Genomic DNA, 23,843 nt, shown 5'->3' with positions numbered 1-23,843 from the left:
GTCTAATGTCCTAGCATATTATTATTATGTATTTATATAGCACTGACATCTCCTGCAGCACATTACAGAGTACTTAGTCATGTCACTGACTGTCCTCAGAGGAGCTTACACTCTAATCCTACCATAGTCATAGTCTAATGTCCTACCATATTATTATGTATTTATATAGCACTGACATCTTCTGCGGCACTTTACAGAGTACATAGTCATGTCACTGACTGTCCTCAGAGGAGCTCACAATCTAATCCCACCATAGTTATGACCCACCCTTTTATACATTTCTATAACACTGGTAGCTTCTGCAACATATTACAGTGTTCTGATGCTTAAAAAGACTCAGAGAGGAAGGAAAATACAGCTCTGATACTTACCCTGGGCTTCCTCCCACCCCATAAACACGTCTAAGTCCCACCCTGTCATCCCGCGGTCTGCCATTCAGCCACGATGAGCCCTGGTAACAGGCACAGTGACGTCAGTCCGGGTCTACTGTTCATGCGCGGGAGGTCTGTGCGTGCGCAGTAGACCCTGACTGGCATCGACTGAGGCTGGTAACTGAGTTCACCGCAGCTGAACAGCAGACCACAGAAGGACGGGGTGGGACTTAGACGTGTTTACGGAGCTGGAGGCCGAATTATTGTGTTTTTTAAGCAAAGGAGTTCTGTTAGGGGTTTCTGAGGAGAAAAACAGACACTTACCTTGGGCTTCTATCAGCCCCCTGCAGCGGTAATGTCCCACGCTGTCCTCCTCCCATCTGCCGTTCTCCGCCGCCGGCCCCGGTCTAGCGCGGCATGGGATCCAACTGCGGCTGCGCTACAGTGGCCGCGCACCCGCTCACTTCAGCCTGCGTCATCGGAAGCTTACTGCGCAAGCGCAGTACAAGAAACCGTTGTACTGCGCCTGCGCAGTAAGCCTCAGATGACGTGAACGGAGGCGCGGCAACGCGCATTTTTCGTCTGTGTGACAGACGAATAATAGCCCGGTGCCGGCTGCGGGGAACGGCGGATGGGAGCAGGACGGCGTGGGACATTACCGCTGCAGGGGGCTGATAGAAGCCCCAGGTAAGTGGCAGTTTTTCTCCTCAGAAACCCCCACAGAACCCCTTTAAGCAACTTTGGCTCCGTCTTCTGACGATGCAGACGTTACTCTGATGCATTAAGAGTTAGAGACTTCCCCGAGGCAATTTTTAACCTTACCGGTGTTCTTTAAACTTTAACAGTTTAACATTTGTGTTTATTTTTATAATTTTAAATTTTACCTGTGCTATTTTTTAAAAAGGGTCGTAACAAACCCCTCCCACTTTTAGGCCACACCCTCCAGGCCACACCCCATAGCCGGTATTTTCTCCGTCAAAAGGTGGCAACCCTAGGTGTGGCCGGGGGTCTCCAGCAGAGCAGAGAGGTGACAGAGGGGATCAGCAGCTGTGTGGTGTGGCCGGGGGTCTCCAGCAGAGCAGAGAGGTGACAGAGGTGATCAGCAGCTGTGTGGTGTGGCCGGGGGTCTCAAGCAGAGCAGAGAGGTGACAGAGGGGATCAGCAGCTGTGTGGTGTGGCCGGGGGTCTCCAGCAGAGCAGAGGGGTGACAGAGGGGGATCAGCAGCTGTGTGGTGTGGCCGGGGGTCTCCAGCAGAGCAGAGAGATGACAGAGGGGATCAGCAGCTGTGTGGTGTGGCCGGGGGTCACCAGCAGAGCAGAGAGGTGACAGAGGGGATCAGCAGCTGTGTGGTGTGACCAGGGGTCTCCAGCAGAGCAGAGAGATGACAGAGGGGATCAACAGCTGTGTGGTGTGGCCGGGGACCTCCAGCAGAGCAGAGGTGTGACAGAGGGGAGCAGCAGCTGTGTGGTGTGGCTGGGTGTCTCCAGCAGAGCAGAGAGGTGACAGAGGGGATCTGCAGCTGTTTGGTGTGGCCGGGGGTCTCCAGCAGAGCAGAGAGGTGACAGAGGTAATCAGCAGCTGTGTGGTGTGGCCAGGGGTCTCCAGCAGAGCAGAGGGTTGACAGAGGGGATCAACAGCTGTTTGGTGTGGCCAGGGGTCTCCAGCAGAGCAGAGGGTTGACAGAGGGGATCAGCAGCTGTGTGGGGTGGCCGTGGGTCTCCAGCAGAGCAGAGAGGGGACAGAGGGGATCAGCAGCTGTGTGGTGTGGCCGGGGGTCTCCAGCAGAGCAGAGGGGTGACAGAGGGGATCAGCAGCTGTGTGGTGTGGCCGGGGGTCTCCAGCGGAGCAGAGAGGTGACAGAGGGGATCAACAGCTGTGTGGTGTGGCCGGGGACCTCCAGCAGAGCAGAGGGGTGACAGAGGGGAGCAGCAGCTGTATGGTGTGGCTGGGGGTCTCCAGCAGAGCAGAGAGGTGACAGAGGGGATCAGCAGCTGTGTGGTGTGGCCGTGGGTCTCCAGCAGAGCAGAGAGATGACAGAGGGGATCAGCAGCTGTGTGGTGTGACTGGGGGTCTCCAGCAGAGGGGCGACAGATGGGATCAGCAGCTGTGTGGTGTGGCCGGGGGTCTCCAGCAGAGCAGAGAGATGACAGAGGGGATCAGCAGCTGTGTGGTGTGACTGGGGGTCTCCAGCAGAGGGGCGACAGAGGGGATCAGCAGCTGTGTGGTATGGCCGGGGGTCTCCAGCAGAGGGGTGACAGAGGGGATCAGCAGCTGTGTGGTGTGGCCGGGGGTCTCCAGCAGAGGGGTGACCGAGGGGATCAGCAGCTGTGTGGTGTGGCCGGGGGTCTCCAGCAGTGCAGAAGGGTGACAGAGGGGATCAGCTGCTGTGTGGGGTGGCCGGGGGTCTCCAGCAGAGCAGAGAGGTGACAGAGGGGATCAGCAGCTGTGTGGTGTGGCTGGGGGTCTCCAGCAGAGAGGTGACAGAGGGGATCAGCAGCTGTGTGGTGTGGCCGGGGACCTCAAGCAGAGCAGAGAGGTGACAGAGGGGATCAGCAGCTGTGTGGTGTGGCCGGGTGTCTCCAGCAGAGGGGTGACAGAGGGGATCAGCAGCTGCGTGGTGTGGCCGGGGGTCTCCAGCAGAGCAGAGAGGTGACAGAGGGGATCAGCAGCTGTGTGGTGTGGCCGGGGGTCTCCAGCAGAGCAGAGAGGTGGCAGAGGGGATCAGCAGCTGTGTGGTGTGGCCGGGGGTCTCCAGCAGAGGGGTGACAGAGGGGATCAGCAGCTGTGTGGTGTGGCCGGGGGTCTCCAGCAGAGCAGAGGGGTGACAGAGGGGATCAGCAGCTGTGTGGTGTGGCTGGGGGTCTCCAGCAGAGCAGAGGGGTGACAGAGGGGATCAGCAGCTGTGTGGTGTGGCCGGGGGTCTCCAGCAGAGCAGAGAGGTGACAGAGGGGATCAGCAGCTGTGTGGTGTGGCCGGGTGTCTCCAGCAGAGCAGAGGGGTGACAGAGGGGAGCAGCAGATGTGTGGTGTGGCCGGGGGTCTCCAGCAGAGTAGAGGGTGACAGAGGGGATCAGCAGCTGTGTGGTGTGGTGGGGGTCTCCAGCAGAGCAGAGAGGTGACAGAGGGGATCAGCAGCTGTGTGGTGTGGCCGGGGGTCTCCAGCAGAGTAGAGGGTGACAGAGGGGATCAGCAGCTGTGTGGTGTGGTGGGGGTCTCCAGCAGAGCAGAGAGGTGACAGAGGGGATCAGCAGCTGTGTGGTGTGGCCGGGGGTTTCCAGCAGAGCAGAGAGGTGAAAGAGGGGAGCAGCAGCTGTGTGGTGTTGCCGGGGGTCTCCAGCAGAGCAGAGGGGTGACAGAGGGGACCAGCAGCTGTGTGGCCTGGGGTCTCCAGCAGAGCAGAGAGGTGACAGAGGGGATCAGCAGCTGTGTGATGTGGCCGGGGGTCTCCAGCAGAGCAGAGAGGTGACAGAGGGTATCAGCAGCTGTGTTTTGTGGCCGGGGGTCTCCAGCAGAGCAGAGAGGTGACAGAGGGGAGCAGCAGCTGTGTGGTGTTGCCGGGGGTCTCCAGCAGAGCAGAGGGGTGACAGAGGGGATCAGCAGCTGTGTGGCCTGGGGTCTCCAGCAGAGCAGAGAGGTGACAGAGGTGATCAGCAGCAGTGTGGTGTGGCCGGGGTTCTCCAGCAGAGCAGAGAGGTGACAGAGGGGATCAGCAGCTGTGTGATATAGTTCGGGGTCTCCTGCAGAGCAGAAGGATGACAGAGGGGATCAGCAGCTGTGTGGTGTGGCCGGGGGTCTCCAGCAGAGCAGAGGGGTGACAGAGGGGATCAGCAGCTGTGTGGTGTGGCCGGGGGTCTCTAGCAGAACAGAGGGGTGACAGAGGGGATCAGCAGCTGTGAGGTGTGGCCGGGGGTCAACAGCAGAGCAGAGGGGTGACAGAGGGGATCAGTAGCTGTGTGGTGTCGCCGGGGGTCTCCAGCAGAGAGGTGAGTGAGGGGATCAGCAGCTGTGTGGTGTGGCCAAGATCTTCAGCAGAGCAGAGGGGTGTCAGAGGGGTTCAGCAGCTGTGTGGTGTGGCCGGGGGTCTCCAGCAGAGCAGAGAGGTGACAGAGGGGATCAGCAGCTGTGTGGTGTGGCCGGGGGTCTCCAGCAGAGCAGAGAGGTGACAGAGAGGATCAGCAGCTGTGTGGTGTGGCCGAGGGTCTCCAGCAGAGCAGAGGGGTGACAGAGGGGATCAGCAGCTGTGTGGTGTGGCCGGGGGTCTCCAGCAGAGGGATGACAGAGGGGATCAGTAGCTGTGTGGTGTGGCCGGGGATCTTCAGCAGAGCAGAGGGGTGTCAGAGGGGATCAGCAGCTGTGTGGTGGGGCCGGGGGTCTCCAGCAGAGCAGAGAGGTGACAGAGAGGATCAGCAGCTGTGTGGTGTGGCTGGGGGTCTCCAGCAGAGCAGAGAGGTGACAGAGGGGATCAGCAGCTGTGTGGTGTGGCCAGGGGTCTCCAGCAGAGCAGAAAGGTGACAGAGGGGATCAGCAGCTGTGTGGTGTGGCCGGGGGTCTCCAGCAGAGAGGTGACAGAGGGGATCAGCAGCAGTGTGGTTTCTCTGGGGTTCTCCAGCAGAGCAGAGGGGTGTCAGAGGGGATTAGCAGCTGTGTGGTGTGGCCGGGGATCTTCAGCAGAGCAGAGGGGTGTCAGAGGGGATCAGCAGCTGTGTGGTGTGGCCGGGGGTCTCCAGCAGAGGGGTGACAGAGGTGATCAGTAGCTGTGTGGTGTGGCCGGGGGTCTCCAGCAGAGCAGAGAGGTGACAGAGGGGATCAGCAGCTGTATGGTGTGGCCAGGGGTCTCCAGCAGAGCAGAAAGGTGACAGAGGGGATCAGCAGCTGTGTGGTGTGGCCGGGGGTCTCCAGCAGAGCAGAGAGGTGACAGAGGGGATCAGCAGCTGTGTGGTGTGGCCGGGGGTCTCCAGCAGAGAGGTGACAGAGGGGATCAGCAGCTGTGTGGTGTGGCCGGGGACCTCCAGCAGAGCAGAGAGGTGACAGAGGGGATCAGCAGCTGTGTGGTGTGGCCGGGGGTCTCCAGCAGAGCAGAGGGGTGACAGAGGGGATCAGCAGCTGTGTGGTGTGGCCGGGAGTCTCCAGCAGAGCAGAGAGGTGACAGGGGGGATCAGCAGCTGTGTGCTGTGGCCGGGGGTCTCCAGCAGAGCAGAGGGGTGACAGAGGGGATCAGCAGCTGTGTGGTGTGGCCGGGGGTCTCCAGCAGAGCAGAGGGGTGACAGAGGGGATCAGCAGCTGTGTGGCCGGGGGTCTCCAGCAGAGCAGAGAGGTGACAGAGGGGATCAGCAGCTGTGTGGTGTGGCCGGGGGTCTCCAGCAGAGCAGAGAGGTGACAGAGGGGATCAGCAGCTGTGTGGTGTGGCCGGGGGTCTCCAGCAGAGCAGAGAGGTGACAGAGGGGATCAGCAGCTGTGTGGTGTGGCCGGGGGTCTCCAGCAGAGCAGAGAGATGACAGAGGGGATCAGCAGCTGTGTGGTGTGGCCGGGTGTCTCCAGCAGAGCAGAGAGGTGACAGAGGGGATCAGCAGCTGTGTGGTGTGGCCGGGTGTCTCCAGCAGAGCAGAGAGGTGACAGAGGGGATCAGCAGCTGTGTGGTGTGGCCGGGGGTCTCCAGCAGAGCAGAGAGGTGACAGAGAGGATCAGCAGCTGTGTGGTGTGGCTGGGAGTCTCCAGCAGAGCAGAGAGGTGACAGAGAGGATCAGCAGCTGTGTGGTGTGGCCGGGGGTCTCCAGCAGAGCAGAGAGGTGACAGAGGGGATCAGCAGCTGTGTGGTGTGGCCGGGGGTCACCAGCAGAGCAGAGAGGTGACAGAGGGGATCAGCAGCTGTGTGGTGTGGCCGGGTGTCTCCAGCAGAGCAGAGAGGTGACAGAGGGGATCAGCAGCTGTGTGGTGTGGCTGGGGGTCTTCAGCAGAGAGGTAAGTGAGGGGATCAGCAGCTGTGTGGTGTGGCCAAGATCTTCAGCAGAGCAGAGGGGTGTCAGAGGGGTTCAGCAGCTGTGTGGTGTGGCCGGGGGTCTCCAGCAGAGCAGAGAGGTGACAGAGGGGATCAGCAGCTGTGTGGTGTGGCCGGGGGTCTCCAGCAGAGCAGAGGGGTGACAGAGGGGATCAGCAGCTGTGTGGTGTGGCCGGGGGTCTCCAGCAGAGGGATGACAGAGGGGATCAGTAGCTGTGTGGTGTTGCCCGGGGATCTTCAGCAGAGCAGAGGGGTGTCAGAGGGGATCAGCAGCTGTGTGGTGGGGCCGGGGGTCTCCAGCAGAGCAGAGAGGTGACAGAGAGGATCAGCAGCTGTGTGGTGTGGCTGGGGGTCTCCAGCAGAGCAGAGAGGTGACAGAGGGGATCAGCAGCTGTGTGGTGTGGCCAGGGGTCTCCAGCAGAGCAGAAAGGTGACAGAGGGGATCAGCAGCTGTGTGGTGTGGCCGGGGGTCTCCAGCAGAGAGGTGACAGAGGGGATCAGCAGCTGTGTGGTTTCTCTGGGGTTCTCCAGCAGAGCAGAGGGGTGTCAGAGGGGATCAGCAGCTGTGTGGTGTGGCCGGGGATCTTCAGCAGAGCAGAGGGGTGTCAGAGGGGATCAGCAGCTGTGTGGTGTGGCCGGGGGTCTCCAGCAGAGGGGTGACAGAGGTGATCAGTAGCTGTGTGGTGTGGCCGGGGGTCTCCAGCAGAGCAGAGAGGTGACAGAGGGGATCAGCAGCTGTATGGTGTGGCCAGGGGTCTCCAGCAGAGCAGAAAGGTGACAGAGGGGATCAGCAGCTGTGTGGTGTGGCCGGGGGTCTCCAGCAGAGCAGAGAGGTGACAGAGGGGATCAGCAGCTGTGTGGTGTGGCCGGGGGTCTCCAGCAGAGAGGTGACAGAGGGAATCAGCAGCTGTGTGGTGTGGCCGGCGACCTCCAGCAGAGCAGAGAGGTGACAGAGGGGATCAGCAGCTGTGTGGTGTGGCCGGGGGTCTCCAGCAGAGCAGAGGGGTGACAGAGGGGATCAGCAGCTGTGTGGTGTGGCCGGGAGTCTCCAGCAGAGCAGAGAGGTGACAGGGGGGATCAGCAGCTGTGTGCTGTGGCCGGGGGTCTCCAGCAGAGCAGAGGGGTGACAGAGGGGATCAGCAGCTGTGTGGTGTGGCCGGGGGTCTCCAGCAGAGTAGAGAGGTGTCAGAGGGGATCAGCAGCTGTGTGGTGTGGCCGGGGGTCTCCAGCAGAGCAGAGAGGTGAGTGAGAGGATCAGCAGCTGTGTGGTGTGGCCGGGGGTCTCCAGCAGAGCATAGGGGTGACAGAGGGGATCAGCAGCTGTGTGGTGTGGCCGGGGGTCTCCAGCAGAGGGGTGACAGAGGGGATCAGCAGCTGTGTGGCCGGGGGTCTCCAGCAGAGCAGAGAGGTGACAGAGGGGATCAGCAGCTGTGTGGTGTGGCCGGGGGTCTCCAGCAGAGCAGAGGGGTGATAGAGGGGATCAGCAGCTGTGTGGTGTGGCCGGGGGTCTCCAGCAGAGCAGAGAGATGACAGAGGGGATCAGCAGCTGTGTGGTGTGGCCGGGTGTCTCCAGCAGAGCAGAGAGGTGACAGAGGGGATCAGCAGCTGTGTGGTGTGGCCGGGTGTCTCCAGCAGAGCAGAGAGGTGACAGAGGGGATCAGCAGCTGTGTGGTGTGGCCGGGGGTCTCCAGCAGAGCAGAGAGGTGACAGAGGGGATCAGCAGCTGTGTGGTGTGGCTGGGGGTCTTCAGCAGAGAGGTGACAGAGGGGATCAGCAGCTGTGTGGTGTGGTTGGGGGTCTCCAGCAGAGCAGAGAGGTGACAGGAGATCAGCAGCTGTGTGGTGTGGCCGGGGGTCTCCAGCAGAGCAGAGAGATGACAGAGGGGATCAGCAGCTGTGTGGTGTGGCCGGGGGTCTCCAGCAGAGTAGAGAGGTGACAGAGGGGATCAGCAGCTGTGAGGTGTGGCCGGGGGTCTCCAGCAGAGCAGAGAGGTGACAGAGGGGATCAGCAGCTGTGTGGTGTGGCCGGGGGTCTCCAGCAGAGCAGAGGGGTGACAGAGGGGATCAGCAGCTGTGTGGTGTGGCCGGGGACCTCCAGCAGAGCAGAGAGGTGACAGAGGGGATCAGCAGCTGTGTGGTGTGGCCGGGGACCTCCAGCAGAGCAGAGAGGTGACAGAGGGGATCAGCAGCTGTGTGGTGTGGCCGGGGGTCTCCAGCAGAGTAGAGGGGTGACAGAGGGGATCAGCAGCTGTGTGGTGTGGCCGGGTGTCTCCAGCAGAGCAGAAGGGTGACAGAGGGGATCTTCAGCTGTGTGGTGTGGCCGGGGGTCTCCAGCAGAGCAGAGAGGTGACAGAGGGGATCAGCAGCTGTGCGGTGTGGCCGGGGGTCTCCAGCAGAGTAGAGAGGTGACAGAGGGGATCAGCAGCTGTGTGGTGTGGCCGGGGGGTCTCCAGCAGAGCAGAGGGTTGACAGAGGGGATCAGCAGCTGTGTGGTGTGGCCGGGGGTCTCCAGCAGAGCAGAGAGGTGACAAAGGGGATCAGCAGCTGTGTGGTATGGCCGGGGGTCTCCAGCAGAGTAGAGGGGTGACAGAGGGGATCAGCAGCTGTGTGGTGTGGCCGGGGGTCTCCAGCAGAGCAGAGGGATTACAGAGGGGATCAGCAGCTGTGTGGTGTGGCCGGGGGTCTCCAGCAGAGCAGAGGGGTGACAGAGGGGATCAGCAGCTGTGTGGTGTGGCCGGGGGTCTCCAGCAGAGCAGAGGGGTGACAGAGGGGATCAGCAGCTGTGTGGTGTGGCCGGGGGTCACCAGCAGAGCAGAGGGGTGACAGAGAGGATCAGCAGCTGTGTGGTGTGGCCGGGGGTCTCCAGCAGAGCAGAGGGGTGACAGAGGGGATCAGCAGCTGTGTGGTGTGGCCGGGGGTCACCAGCAGAGCAGAGAGGTGACAGAGGGGATCAGCAGCTGTGTGGTGTGGCCGGGGGTCTCCAGCAGAGCAGAGGGGTGACAGAGGGGATCAGCAGCTGTGTGGTGTGGCTGGGGGTCTCCAGCAGAGTAGAGAGGTGACAGAGGGGATCAGCAGCATGTGTGGTGTGGCCAGGGGTCTCCAGCAGAGCAGAGAGGTGACAGAGGGGATCAGCAGCTGTGTGGTGTGGCTGGGGGTCTCCAGCAGAGTAGAGAGGTGACAGAGGGGATCAGCAGCATGTGTGGTGTGGCCGGGGGTCTCCAGCAGAGTAGAGAGGTGACAGAGGGAATCAGCAGCTGTGTGGTATGGCCGGGGGTCTCCAGCAGAGGGGTGACAAAGGGGATCAGTAGCTGTGTGGTGTGGCCGGGGGTCTCCAGCAGAGCAGAGGGGTGACAGAGGGGATCAGCAGCTGTGTGGTGTGGCCGGGGGTCACCAGCAGAGCAGAGGGGTGACAGAGGGGATCAGCAGCTGTGTGGTGTGGCCGCGGGTCTCCAGCAGAGCAGAGAGGTGGCAGAGGGGATCAGCAGCTGTGTGGTGTGGCCGGGGGTCACCAGCAGAGCAGAGGGGTGACAGAGAGGATCAGCAGCTGTGTGGTGTGGCTGGGGGTCTCCAGCAGAGCAGAGGGGTGACAGAGGGGATCAGCAGCTGTGTGGTGTGGCCGGGGGTCACCAGCAGAGCAGAGGGGTGACAAAGGGGATCAGCAGCTGTGTGGTGTGGCCGGGGGTCTCCAGCAGAGCAGAGGGGTGACAGAGGTTATCAGCAGCTGTGTGGTGTGGCCGGGGGTCACCAGCTGAGCAGAGGGGTGACAGAGGGGATCAGCAGCTGTGTGGTGTGGCCGGGTGTCTTCAGCAGAGCAGAGAGGTGACAGAGGGGATCAGCAGCTGTGTGGTGTGGCCGGGGATCTCCAGCAGAGCAGAGAGGTGACAGAGGGGATCAGCAGCTGTGTGGTGTGGCCGGGCGTCTCCAGCACAGCAGAGAGGTGACAGAGGGGATCAGCAGCTGTGTGGTGTGGCCGGGGGTCTCCAGCAGAGCAGAGAGGTGACAGAGGGGATCAGCAGCTGTGTGGTGTGGCCGGGGGTCTCCAGCAGAGCAGAGAGGTGACAGAGGGGATCAGAAGCTGTGTGGTGTTGCCGGGGGTCTCAAGCAGAGCAGAGGGTGACAGAGGGGATCAGCAGCTGTGTGGCCTGGGGTCTCCAGCAGAGCAGAGAGGTGACAGAGGGGATCAGCAGCTGTGTGGTGTGGCCGGGGGTCCCCAGCAGAGCAGAGGGGTGACAGAGGGGATCAGCAGCTGTATGGTGTGGCCGGGGGTCTCCAGCAGAGTAGAGGGGTGACAGAGGGGATCAGCAGCTGTGTTGTGTGGCCGGGAGTCTCCAGCAGAGCAGAGAGGTGACAGAGGGGATCAGCAGCTGTGTGGTGTGGCCGGGGGTCTCCAGCAGAGCAGAGAGGTGACAGAGGGGAGCAGCAGCTGTGTGGCCGGGGGTCTCCAGCAGAGCAGAGGGGTGATAGAGGGGATCTGCAGCTGTGTGGTGTGGCCGGGGGTCTCCAGCAGAGTAGAGAGGTGACATAGGGGATCAGCAGCTGTGTTGTGTGGCCGGGGGTCTCCAGCAGAGTAGAGGGGTGACAGAGGGGATCAGCAGCTGTGTTGTGTGGCCGGGAGTCTCCAGAAGAGCAGAGAGGTGACAGAGGGGATCAGCAGCTGTGTGGTGTGGCCGGGGGTCTCCAGCAGAGCAGAGAGGTGACAGAGGGGAGCAGCAGCTGTGTGGCCGGGGGTCTCCAGCAGAGTAGAGAGGTAACAGAGGGGAGCAGCAGCTGTGTGGTGTGGCCGGGGGTCTCCAGCAGAGCAGAGAGGTGACAGAGGGGATCAGCAGCTGTGTGGTGTGGCCGGGGGTTTCCATCAGAGCGGAGAGGTGACAGAGGGGAGCAGCAGCTGTGTGGTGTGGCCGGGTGTCTCCAGCAGAGCAGAGAGGTGACAGAGAGGATCAGCAGCTGTGTGGTGTGGCCGGGGGTCTCCAGCAGAGCAGAGAGGTGACAGAGGGGATCAGCAGCTGTGTGGTGTGGCTGGGGGTCTCCAGCAGAGCAGAGGGGTGACAGAGGGGATCAGCAGCTGTGAGGTGTGGCCGGGGGTCTCCAGCAGAGAGGTGACAGAGGGGATCAGCAGCTGTGTGGCCGGGGGTCTCCAGCAGAGCAGAGAGGTGACAGAGGGGATCAGCAGCTGTGTGGCCGGGGGTCTCCAGCAGAGCAGAGAGGTGACAGAGGGGATCAGCAGCTGTGTGGTGTGGCCGGGAGTCTCCAGAAGAGCAGAGAGGTGACAGAGGGGATCAGCAGCTGTGTTGTGTGGCCGGGAGTCTCCAGAAGAGCAGAGAGGTGACAGAGGGGATCAGCAGCTGTGTGGTGTGGCCGGGGATCTCCAGCAGAGCAGAGAGGTGACAGAGGGGAGCAGCAGCTGTGTGGCCGGGGGTCTCCAGCAGAGTAGAGAGGTAACAGAGGGGAGCAGCAGCTGTGTGGTGTGGCCGGGTGTCTCCAGCAGAGCAGAGAGGTGACAGAGAGGATCAGCAGCTGTGTGGTGTGGCCGGGGGTCTCCAGCAGAGCAGAGAGGTGACAGAGGGGATCAGCAGCTGTGTGGTGTGGCTGGGGGTCTCCAGCAGAGCAGAGGGGTGACAGAGGGGATCAGCAGCTGTGAGGTGTGGCCGGGGGTCTCCAGCAGAGAGGTGACAGAGGGGATCAGCAGCTGTGTGGCCGGGGGTCTCCAGCAGAGCAGAGAGGTGACAGAGGGGATCAGCAGCTGTGTGGCCGGGGGTCTCCAGCAGAGCAGAGAGGTGACAGAGGGGATCAGCAGCTGTGTGGTGTGGCCGGGGGTCTCCAGCAGAGCAGAGAGGTGACAGAGGGGATCAGCAGCTGTGTGGTGTGGCCGGGGACCTCCAGCAGAGCAGAGAGGTGACAGAGGGGATCAGCAGCTGTGTGGTGTGGCCGGGGGGTCTCCAGCAGAGCAGAGGGTTGACAGAGGGGATAAGCAGCTGTGTGGTGTGGCTGGGAGTCTCCAGCAGAGCAGAGAGGTGACAGAGGGGATCAGCAGCTGTGTGGTGTGGCCAGGGGTCTCCAGCAGAGCAGAGGGGTGGCAGAGGGGATCAGCAGCTGTGTGGTGTGGCCGGGGGTCTCCAGCAGAGCAGAGAGGTGACAGAGGGGATCAGCAGCTGTGTGGTGTGGCCGGGGGTCTCCAGCAGAGCAGAGAGGTGACAGAGGGGATCAGCAGCTGTGTGGTGTGGCCGGGGGTCTCCAGCAGAGCAGAGGGGTGACAGAGGGGATCAGCAGCTGTGTGATATAGTTCGGGGTCTCCAGCAGAGCAGAGGGGTGACAGAGGGGATCAGCAGCTGTGTGATATAGTTCGGGGTCTCCAGCAGAGCAGAGGGGTGACAGAGGGGATCAGCAGCTGTGTGGTGTGGCCGGGGGTCTCCAGCAGAGCAGAGATGTGACAGAGGGGATCAGCAGCTGTGTGGTGTGGCCGGGGTCTCCAGCAGAGCAGAGAGGTGACAGAGGGGATCAGCAGCTGTGTGGTGTGGCCGGGGGTTTCCATCAGAGCGGAGAGGTGACAGAGGGGAGCAGCAGCTGTGTGGTGTGGCCGGGTGTCTCCAGCAGAGCAGAGAGGTGACAGAGAGGATCAGCAGCTGTGTGGTGTGGCCGGGGGTCTCCAGCAGAGCAGAGAGGTGACAGAGGGGATCAGCAGCTGTGTGGTGTGGCTGGGGGTCTCCAGCAGAGCAGAGGGGTGACAGAGGGGATCAGCAGCTGTGAGGTGTGGCCGGGGGTCTCCAGCAGAGAGGTGACAGAGGGGATCAGCAGCTGTGTGGCCGGGGGTCTCCAGCAGAGCAGAGAGGTGACAGAGGGGATCAGCAGCTGTGTGGCCGGGGGTCTCCAGCAGAGCAGAGAGGTGACAGAGGGGATCAGCAGCTGTGTGGTGTGGCCGGGGGTCTCCAGCAGAGCAGAGAGGTGACAGAGGGGATCAGCAGCTGTGTGGTGTGGCCGGGGACCTCCAGCAGAGCAGAGAGGTGACAGAGGGGATCAGCAGCTGTGTGGTGTGGCCGGGGGGTCTCCAGCAGAGCAGAGGGTTGACAGAGGGGATCAGCAGCTGTGTGGTGTGGCTGGGAGTCTCCAGCAGAGCAGAGAGGTGACAGAGGGGATCAGCAGCTGTGTGGTGTGGCCAGGGGTCTCCAGCAGAGCAGAGGGGTGGCAGAGGGGATCAGCAGCTGTGTGGTGTGGCCGGGGGTCTCCAGCAGAGCAGAGAGGTGACAGAGGGGATCAGCAGCTGTGTGGTGTGGCCGGGGGTCTCCAGCAGAGCAGAGAGGTGACAGAGGGGATCAGCAGCTGTGTGGTGTGGCCGGGGGTCTCCAGCAGAGCAGAGGGGTGACAGAGGGGATCAGCAGCTGTGTGATATAGTTCGGGGTCTCCAGCAGAGCAGAGGGGTGACAGAGGGGATCAGCAGCTGTGTGATATAGTTCGGGGTCTCCAGCAGAGCAGAGGGGTGACAGAGGGGATCAGCAGCTGTGTGGTGTGGCCGGGGGTCTCCAGCAGAGCAGAGATGTGACAGAGGGGATCAGCAGCTGTGTGGTGTGGCCGGGGTCTCCAGCAGAGCAGAGAGGTGACAGAGGGGATCAGCAGCTGTGTGGTGTGGCCGGGGGTCTCCAGCAGAGCAGAGGGGTGACAGAGGGGATCAGCAGCTGTGTGGTGTGGCCGGGGGTCTCCAGCAGAGCAGAGATGTGACAGAGGGGATCAGCAGCTGTGTGGTGTGGCCGGGAGTCTCCAGCAGAGCAGAGGGGTGACAGAGGGGATCAGCAGCTGTGTGGTGTGGCCGGGGGTCTCCAGCAGAGCAGAGAGGTGACAGAGAGGATCAGCAGCTGTGTGGTGTGGCCGGGGGTCTCCAGCAGAGCAGAGAGGTGACAGAGAGGATCAGCAGCTGTGTGGTGTGGCCGGGGGTCTCCAGCAGAGCAGAGGGGTGACAGAGAGGATCAGCAGCTGTGTGGTGTGGCCGGGGGTTTCCATCAGAGCAGAGAGGTGACAGAGGGGAGCAGCAGCTGTGTGGCCGGGGGTCTCCAGCAGAGCAGAGAGGTGACAGAGGGGAGCAGCAGCTGTGTGGCCGGGGGTCTCCAGCAGAGCAGAGAGGTGACAGAGGGGAGCAGCAGCTGTGTGGCCGGGGGTCTCCAGCAAAGCAGAGAGGTGACAGAGGGGAGCAGCAGCTGTGTGGCCCGGGGTCTCCAGCAGAGCAGAGGGGTGATAGATGTGATCAGCAGGTTTAGGCACCCCCCCTCCCCCCGGGTTCCTGAACCTAACCCCCCCCCCCAAGTGGTGCGTAACGCTACATCACCCTCGCAAAGCTAATCCTCTTCCACAAAGCCGCAATATGCAGCTAGGAAGGTAAAATTAGGCGCCCAAAGGCACCCAATTAGCAGCAAGAGGGGCCACATTGTACTTATCTGCAAGCATTTTTATTCTACAATGCATCTCCACAACAATTGGCCCTCTTGCTGCTAATTTGGCACCCAATTTTACAATCATAGCTGCATGTCGCAGCTTTGTGGAAGCTGCTTTTAGCCACTCTGCGACCGTCTAACGCAGGATTGCGGCCGCAGAGTGGCTCCTCAGGATCGCCTAATACAGAATCGCATCATCTCGCAATGCATGAGATTTGCAGTGAATGAGCACTCGCTCAGCCCCCTTTTCCTGCAGCGGGACACAGAAAGTCGCCGTGATTAGCCTGCAAGGGGCAGGCTGTTACAAAGTACAAAAAAAATGTTTATTTACATGTACAGGGTTGTGATCTACTGCAGCGGTGTATGGGGGACAGCTCTGTCACTGAGCTATCCCCTCAAGTGGCAGGGAAAGAGGTCGCTCTCATAGGCTGATACTTATGAGAGGTGATCTTTGTGATTGGCTGTCGGGGGGAGCGAGGGTTGGTGGGAGGAGAAATTTAATGAAAAACAATTTTAATAAAATATGTTTACAATAAAATTAATGAAAAAAAAAATTGCAGAAGTAATCAGATGCCACCAACAGAAAGCTCTCTTAGTGGCAACAAAAGGAGGGAGGATACCTTTTCTGCTGAGTTGTATGGCCCTCCGTGAGACTTTCTAAAAAGAGGAATCGAAACCAAAGACGCAGAGATCGAAGATCCTCAGGAGAGGGATCAGGGGGTGAAACTGACACCTCTATGGCGTCAGGTACAAGTGTTAGAAGGGGAGTCACTTTTTTAGGAGAAAATCATCCAGAGAGACGACAAAGAGGGAGAGGATGGGGAACCGCTCGCAGAGGACGGAGAGGCAGATACAGGAGGGGAAGGGGAGGGAGAGAAGAGATGAGATACGAAAACGAAGAGGAAGCTTATCAGGAAAGACAGAGCAGAGAAGAAGAGGGGGGTATGAGGACAAGAAGCAGGGACAGCCAAAAGGTCAAGTAGAGGGCAATCTTAATATGGTTGTGAATTTGTCAAATTTTCAAATAAAGGACAGTCACATGTCGGTTCTAAACAAAGGGTTGTCATTTTCCCCTCAAATAGGAGGTGATCCTTTTGAGGTTTATAAGGACATTATTATGTTTCTGCGTAAAGTTGCCTTCAGACTTTGGCATCATGAAGGAGAAAAAGCAGTGGGAGAATTAGAAGATGGGGAAGACCTCAATTCCCAATTAGATGCTGATGAGCAGATTACTCTGATAGATCTAGATGATGTTCATAGTGAGGACGACAAAAGCTATATGGAGGGAACTCTGGATGAGCCCTATAGTTTTTCCTCAGAGCCCTCCTCTGATTCACCTTACCCTACCAGGTTACGTAAAAAATCGACAAAAATGCCCCCCATGTCTAGCAATAAATACATCTCAGTATTTCTAGAAACAGTAAAGCAGGACCTTGACAGATATGACTGGACCAAAAAAATGACAAAACCTAATTTAACCAAAAATGAGAGACAGGCCCTCACAGAACTACAACAGGCGGGGGATTAATTACCAAGCCAGGAGATAAAGGAGGCAACATAGTCCTCCTTAATGAGGAGGACTATGTTGCGGAGGCAAAGAGACAACTGAGTGACCAAACAACGTATCAAAAGTTGAATGGAAATCCCTTTGCCTGTATTGCTCGAAAAGTCAATGATCTTGTCGATGATGCATGGCAGAATTAAGTGATTACAGAAACAGAGTGGGAATATATGAAGGTAGGACCTTATAACATCCCAACATTCTACATCATCCCCAAAATTCATAAAAATCCCACAAAGCCGCCAGGACGGCCCATAGTAGCCGGTATAGGAGGACCGACAGAAAGATTGGGCAAATACATAGATGAGCGATTAAAGCCACTAGTGACCAAATTGCCCTCTTTCGTGTTGGATACTAAAAGTCTATTGGGCGAATTGAACAAATGTATCTGCCCCCCTGGGTCCCTCCTTGTCGGGATCGACGTGGAATCTTTGTACACGTCGATCCCTCACGAGGAGGGACTCAGGGCAGTCGCTTTCTATCTTGAAGCATTTTACCCAGAGGCTGATGGGTTGAATCAATTTGTGATTGAAGCCATGCAATTAATACTCAATTACAACTGTTTCTCCTTTGACTGTGGATTTTATAGACAGACCAGGGGCACGTCCATGGGGGCGGCGTGTGCTCCAGCATATGCCTGCCTCCACTTGGGCCTTTGGGAACATCAGGAGGTCTATAGGGACGAGGGCTTCCGAGCACACGCTGCCCTTTGGCTTCGTTACATCGATGACGTGCTCCTGGTCTGGACTGGCACAAAGGAAGAAATTGATAATTTCTTAGAAAGACTTAACAAAAATAATAGGAACATAAAACTAACCTACATAGTTGGTGACCAGTCCCTGACTTTCTTGGACTTAAAACTGACAGTACAGGACAATAGGTTAATAACTTCCACATACAGAAAGCCGACTGCAGGCAACAGCCTGCTACATGCTTCTAGCCACCATCCTCCACCTCTGATTAGAGGTATACCTTACGGGCAGTTTTTACACCTTCGCCGTAATTGCTCAACAGACGACTTATTTAGAAGCGAAGCCCGTGAGATGTATCAAAGATTTCGTGAAAGAGGCTATTCACATCGAGTACTTAAAAGAGCCCTCAAAAAGGCCTGGAATTTAGATAGAAATTCCCTCATCCAGTCTCCTCAAAAGGAGAATGACAATGAGGAAGGAGAACAACTCATTAGGATGGTGTCTAGATACGGGTCCCATTGGGAAGATCTATGGGAAATATTGACAAAAAACTGGGGAATATTGACTTCATCCCCAGATATAGCACGGATTGTAGGCCCTAGACCACTACTAACGGCACGGCATGCCCAAAATCTTAAAGATAAATTGGTCCATAGCGACTATGTAAGGGATAATACTACCTGGCTCAACAAGATGATTCCCAATGGAACCTATAAATGTGGTAGATGCAAACTATGTCCATTTATTGACAGACAGAACAACAAGACATTCACCAATAGCTCTGAAACTAAAACATATGAGACAAGATCCCATGTAAACTGCCAAACAAAAAAGTGATCTACATGATAGAATGCCCATGTAAGCTCAAATATGTGGGAAAAACTAAAAGAATGCTAAAGGAAAGGGTCTTGGAGCACTTACGCCATATAGAGGAGGGCGATGAGGAAAAAAGCTATTTAGCAACACACTATGCAGAAGCCCATGGAGGTTCTCTAGAGGGTACACGAGTGAGGGGACTATATAAGCTGGAAGTGTCTACTAGAAGGGGAGACTATGATGACCTGCTCTATTGTAAGGAGGCCATGTGGATATACAAGCTTGATACGCTGTATCCACATGGCCTCAATAGAGAATTGGACTTGAAGGCATATCTGCGTTTGGAAGCATATAAATGAACATTATACAAGAATCCCCTTTCCCTAAAAAATAAAAATAAAAATAACTAAATGGTTGACTCCCCACTTCCCCTCATTTAGTGTGCGGGTGTGTAGAATGATTGTTGTTGTTTTTGTTAAAAAAAAAAGGGAAAATTTATCATCATAAGCCCCCGAACGCATTGGAGATATCAGCACTAATGTCTATTGCTGTGAGAAAAAGAGAGGAGCAAATGTAAATGTTTCCTAAAAAATAGAGGAGATATTTGCACTTAGAAGGAAAACGAACGCTTCTTGAAACGTCCATGTGTATAAAAACTTCCTCTGTACCAATGCCCCCTAGTGATAAACTTAGGAATCACTTTACCAATGCTCTGGACAGAATTGAAAGCTGGTCCCATTAGAGGAGAGATGGGAGGAGAAACTGCCTAGCTAAATACGAGCACAGAGAGGAGTGATGACACACCCTGAGGAAACGCCCAAAGAGGCGTGAAACGCGTCGGTGGGCGGGGCTACATCACGTCTGGCCAGACCAGCATGCCAACGCGCACTGACTCACCATATTGAGATACGGAAGATGCCAAAGGAGGAGGAAGGTGTATGCGGAGACCCAGTGAGTAAGCAAGCTGGGACGCCAGCTGCCTCAGGGTCCGCACACTGTTGCCCAAAGCAGATAGTATCTGAAGCGGCAGGCGCATTACTACCCAAGAGGCCGACCGGAAACCATAGCAGCGACCAGGAGTGGTGAGATATCAGCGTCTTCAGCTGACTGCATATCCGATCAGATCTGATTGACTGATTAATGCATACAGTGCGTGTGATTGCTCATAACTAAAGGACTGCCTTTTATCTTGTTGCTACAAAGCTGAAAGCTTAAACAACAGTCTGACTAACGCTATCTAACCGCTTGCTTTCCGCTGCCTATACAGTCAAAGCACCTTACCAGCGCTTAAAGGCCACTTAAGGCTGCCCACAATTGGAGGACTGCCTCGATGTTTTTGCTGTTATAATATTAAGCACATACTAATGACTGCCTAACGCCACTAAACCGCTTGTTTTCCGCAACCTATAGAGACTAAGTACCTCATTGGCGCTTAAGAGCTATTTTGAGCTAAAGCTAAATACTGCCATTATAGTCATCCTGATTTGGTGCAGACAAAAGGAAATATCAAAGTGGTACCACTGTCTACACATAGATTGATATATAGGGTGTGTTGTTTGTGGTGAATGCGCGTATGCATGGTATGCAGTAACTATAAGCTGGCCAGCAAAGTGATATTAATAGCCCCGCAGTGTGTCTTTTTGTTTTTATGGATTCTGATCCTTCCCCTTATCCCATATCCCAGGCTTTTTAATATTGTTAACCTATTTCAATAAACTTTTGATATGTTTTGCATATATACGTGAGACCATATTGTTTCATTTAAAACAACTTAGACTGGTTGTATATAGAAGTGCGGTGTTATGCCAAAGCGTACCATATTGATGGATGTATATCCACAATAAATTTTAAAGACGCCATAGTTTGCACTGCAACACAGACTGAAGAGGTTTAGTCACCTCAACCTTATAGATTGTATGGCCCTGCAGCCAGCTGTTAAAGCTGCAGTGGCCTGAGTTGGAGTCTGAGTCGGGAGTCGGATAATTTTGTACAAAATCCACTGCCCTGGTACATATTAAACTAAGGAGTCTGAGTCGAGGAGTCTGAGCCATTTTGGGCACCTGGAGTCGGAGTCGGTGGTTTTATAAACTGAGGAGTCGGAGTCGGAAGATTTTTGTACTGACTCCACAGCCCTGCTATTTTCTTAGGAGTGCAGCCTGGCAGGTCTATTGTGGTAATGCAACAGGCAAGCCAGGACATGTTGGAAACAAATGTGAACAAGCCCACAGGAAAAGATGGGTACATTTTGCATGTTATTGGTTTTCAGCCTGGGGAAATAGTCTGAACCAATCTCAATTACAGAACTTTTAACACCCCACTATTATACATGCATATCTGGTTAACAAATGTTTTCACTCTTTTGCAGTCAGCGATGGCATCTGCTGATCTGAAGAAGGGGTTGGATTGTTCCATCTGTCTGAACATTTATACGGATCCGGTAACCCTGAGATGTGGTCACAGCTTCTGCCGGCTCTGTATTGAGCAGGTCCTGGATTCACAGGAGGCGTCTGGAAGGTATTCCTGTCCGGAATGTAGACAGAAGTTTGAGAAGCGGCCAAGATTACAGAAAAACATTGCGCTGCATAACATTGTGGAGAACTTGCTGGGAGCTCAGCCTGAGGAGAAGGAGACCCAAGTCTTCTGCACTTACTGTGTTGAGGATTCTGTTCCTGCTGTTAAATCGTGTCTGCTGTGTGAAGCTTGTCTGTGTGACAAACATCTGAAAGTCCACAGCAAGTCACCAGAACACGTCTTATGTGACCCCAGCACTTCCTTGGGGAACAGGAAATGCTCCGTCCATAAGAAGATCCTGGAGTATTATTGCACCGAGGACTCTGCCTGTATCTGTGCATCCTGCTCAGCTGGGGAACACCGAAGACACCAGGTGGAGACTGTGGATGAGGCCTCTGAGAAGAGGAAGACTAAACTAGGAGATTTTCTCGCAGAAGTCATTAAAGCGAAACAGGAGGCTGAGAAAACAAGTCAGAGTTTGCAGGAGCACAGAAGAAAAGTAAAAGAAGATGCAGCTGATGTAACAAAGAAAGCCATCACTCTCTTCAGAGATGTCAAGAGACGGCTGGACAACCTGGAGAGGAGAGTTATGAGTGACATTTCCTTGCAGGTGGAGCAGGTATCACGTACGTGTGACTATGACATCCAGCAGCTGGAGATGAAGGTGGAGGAGCTGTCCAGGAAGATCCATCAGATAGAGGAGCTGTGTAACATGACTGACCCACTGACTGTCCTACAGGAGTCAGACACAGGTGACTTGTGTGACACGGAGGAGGGACACATTCAGGACCTACAACTCCATGATAGAGGGAATCTGGATGTGGCTGGCATCTCACATACATTATACACAGGGTTATCTGCAATCATAACAGGGGCGAATGGAGGGATGTATATACCAAAACCAGAAGCTTTGTCTCTGGATGTAAACACAGCTAATAAGTATCTACATATATCAGACGACAAAAAAATTGCATTGAAGTCAGCACTTCAGAATCGCAGTTATACATCAGAAAGATATCTGAAACATCCTCAGGTGATGAGCAGCCAGAGCTTCTCCTCAGGGCAACATTACTGGGACATAGATGTTGGAGGATCAGATGACTGGAGAGTCGGGATGTGTTACTCTGGTATATCTAAGAAGGAAGGATATTCCCTGATTGGAAGCAATGATTACCCCTGGTGTTTGATGTGTTCTAGTAATAGTTATAAAGTGATGCAGGGTGGTACTGAGGAAACTTTACCTCACAGTGTCTCAGCTAACAGAATCCGGATCTATCTGGATTATGAGGGCGGGGTGATCTCATTCTATGAGTTGGGTATCCCGATCCGACATCTCCACACCTTCACTGACACTTTCACTGAGCGTATCTATGGTGTGTTAAATGTAGGAAAGGGTTATTTACGAATAGTTGGGGTGATTCAGGGAATGTAATAAAAGCTGTGTAAAGTCATTTGACATCATTGGGAGAGGGGTCACCTGTAGGAATATTCATTGTCTATTATCTATATACAGTGGCTTGCAGAAGTATTCAGCCCCCTTGAAGTTTTTCACATTTTGTCACATTACTGCCACAAACATGAATCGATGTTATTGGAATTCCACGTGAAAGACCAATACAAAGTGGTGTACATGTGAGAAGTGGAACGAAAATCATACATCATTCCAAACATTTTTTACAAATAAATAACTGCAAAGCGGGGTGCGTAATTATTCAGCCTCCTGAGTCAATACTTTGTAGAACCACCTTTTGCTGCAATTACAGCTGCCAGTCTTTTAGGGTATGTCTCTACCAGCTTTGCACATCTAGAGACTGAAATCCTTGCCCATTCTTCTTTGCAAAACAGCTCCAGCTCAGTCAGGTTAGATGGACAGCGTTTGTGAACAGCAGTTTTCAGATCTTGCCACAGATTCTCGATTGGATTTAGATCTGGACTTTGACTGGGCCATTCTAACACATGGATATGTTTTGTTTTAAACAATTCCATTGTTGCCCTGGCTTTATGTTAAGGGTCATTGTCCTGCTGGAAGGTGAACCTCCGCCCCAGTCTCAAGTCTTTTGCAGACTCCAAGAGGTTTTCTTCCAAGTTTGCCCTGTATTTGGCTCCATCCATCTTCCCATCAACTCTGACCACCTTCCCTGTCCCTGCTGAAGAGAAGCACCCCCTGAGCATGATGCTGCCACCACCATATTTGACAGTGGGGATGGTGTGTTCAGAGTGATGTGCAGTGTTAGTTTTCTGCCACACATGGGGCCTGATTTACAAAGCGGTGCTAACAGTTAGCACGATGGTGAAAAGCCCTTTATCACGCCTAAACCAAGTTTAGGCATGATAAGTTTAGGTGTGATAAGTTTAGGTGTGATAAGTGTAGGCATGATAAGTTTAGGTGTGATAAGTATAGGCATGATAAGTTTAAGCACCAACTGCGTTAGCACCGCAGTGCACAGCTGATCAAAAGTTTTGCGCTAGCAAAGTCTGGTGCACTTCGCATAGAGTTTAATGGCGCTGCTTTGCGTGCGGGACTTTGCACGCTATCTACACTTATCTAAACTTAGCATGCCTAAACTTATCACGCCTAAACTTATCACACCTAAACTTATCATGCCTAAATTGGCTTTTCACCAACATGGTGCAATGGTTATCACGCCTAAAGTCTCTAACTGGGTTAGCACCGCTTTGTGAATCGAGCCCATAGGGCCTGATTCACAAAGCGGTGATAACTCAGTTATCACGCCTAAAAGACTTTAGGCATGATAAGCTTTGCACCGCTGAGTTAGCACCGATTTGTGCTCTTTATCGCGCGCAACGTCCCACGCGCAAAACTTTGCAATCGCGCAACTCCGCGCGCAGCGCCCATAGGGTTTAATGGGCGCTGCGCGCGCACCGCGCCGTGTGATTGCGCGCGCGAAACTTTTCGCGCAAGTTTCTTCTTATCATGCCTAAACTGAGTTTAGGCGTGATAAAGGGCTTTTCACTGGCGTGCTAACACTTTGCACCGCTTTGTGAATCGGCCCCTTAGCGTTTTGCATTTTGGCTAAAAAGTTCCATTTTGGTCTCATCTGACCAGAGCACCTTCTTCCACATGTTTGCTGTGTCCCCCGCATGGCTTGTGGCAAACTGCAAACGGGACTTCTTATGCTTTTCTGTTAACAATGACTTTCTCCTTGCCACTCTTCCATAAAGGCCAACTTTGTGCAGTGCATGACTAATAGTTGTCAAATAGACAGAGTCTCCCACCTAAACTGTAGATCTCTGCAGCTCATCCAGAGTCACCATGGGCCTCTTGACTACATTTCTGATCAGCGCTCTCCTTGTTCGGCCTGTGAGTTTAGGTGGATGGCCTTGTCTCGGTAGGTTTACAGTTGTGCCATACTCCTTCCATTTCTGAATGATCGCTTGAACAGTGCTCCGTGGGATGTTCAAGGATTTGGAAATCTTTTTGTAGCCTAAGCCTACTTTACATTTCTCAATAACTTTACCC

The 23,843-nt window shown here is 55.5% G+C and overlaps 1 protein-coding gene across 1 annotated transcript in view; it reads left to right on the top strand.

Moving 5' to 3' along the window:
* The window catches only part of LOC137571085 (E3 ubiquitin-protein ligase TRIM21-like), a 34,817-nt gene extending 13,023 nt beyond the window's left edge, over positions 1-21,794 (top strand). The window contains exon 2 of the mRNA XM_068279767.1: positions 20,217-21,794. Within this exon, the coding sequence (XP_068135868.1) occupies positions 20,223-21,794 (1,572 nt within the window). The 5' untranslated portion in view covers positions 20,217-20,222. The remainder of the gene's footprint in view (positions 1-20,216) is intronic.
* Positions 21,795-23,843: the final 2,049 nt, after the last annotated feature.

The sequence above is a fragment of the Hyperolius riggenbachi genome, chromosome 4 (assembly GCF_040937935.1).
Source record: "Hyperolius riggenbachi isolate aHypRig1 chromosome 4, aHypRig1.pri, whole genome shotgun sequence".
NCBI lineage: Eukaryota > Metazoa > Chordata > Amphibia > Anura > Hyperoliidae > Hyperolius > Hyperolius riggenbachi.
Note: the sequence above shows the minus strand (reverse complement) of the source record. Positions and strands in the feature narration are given on the sequence as shown.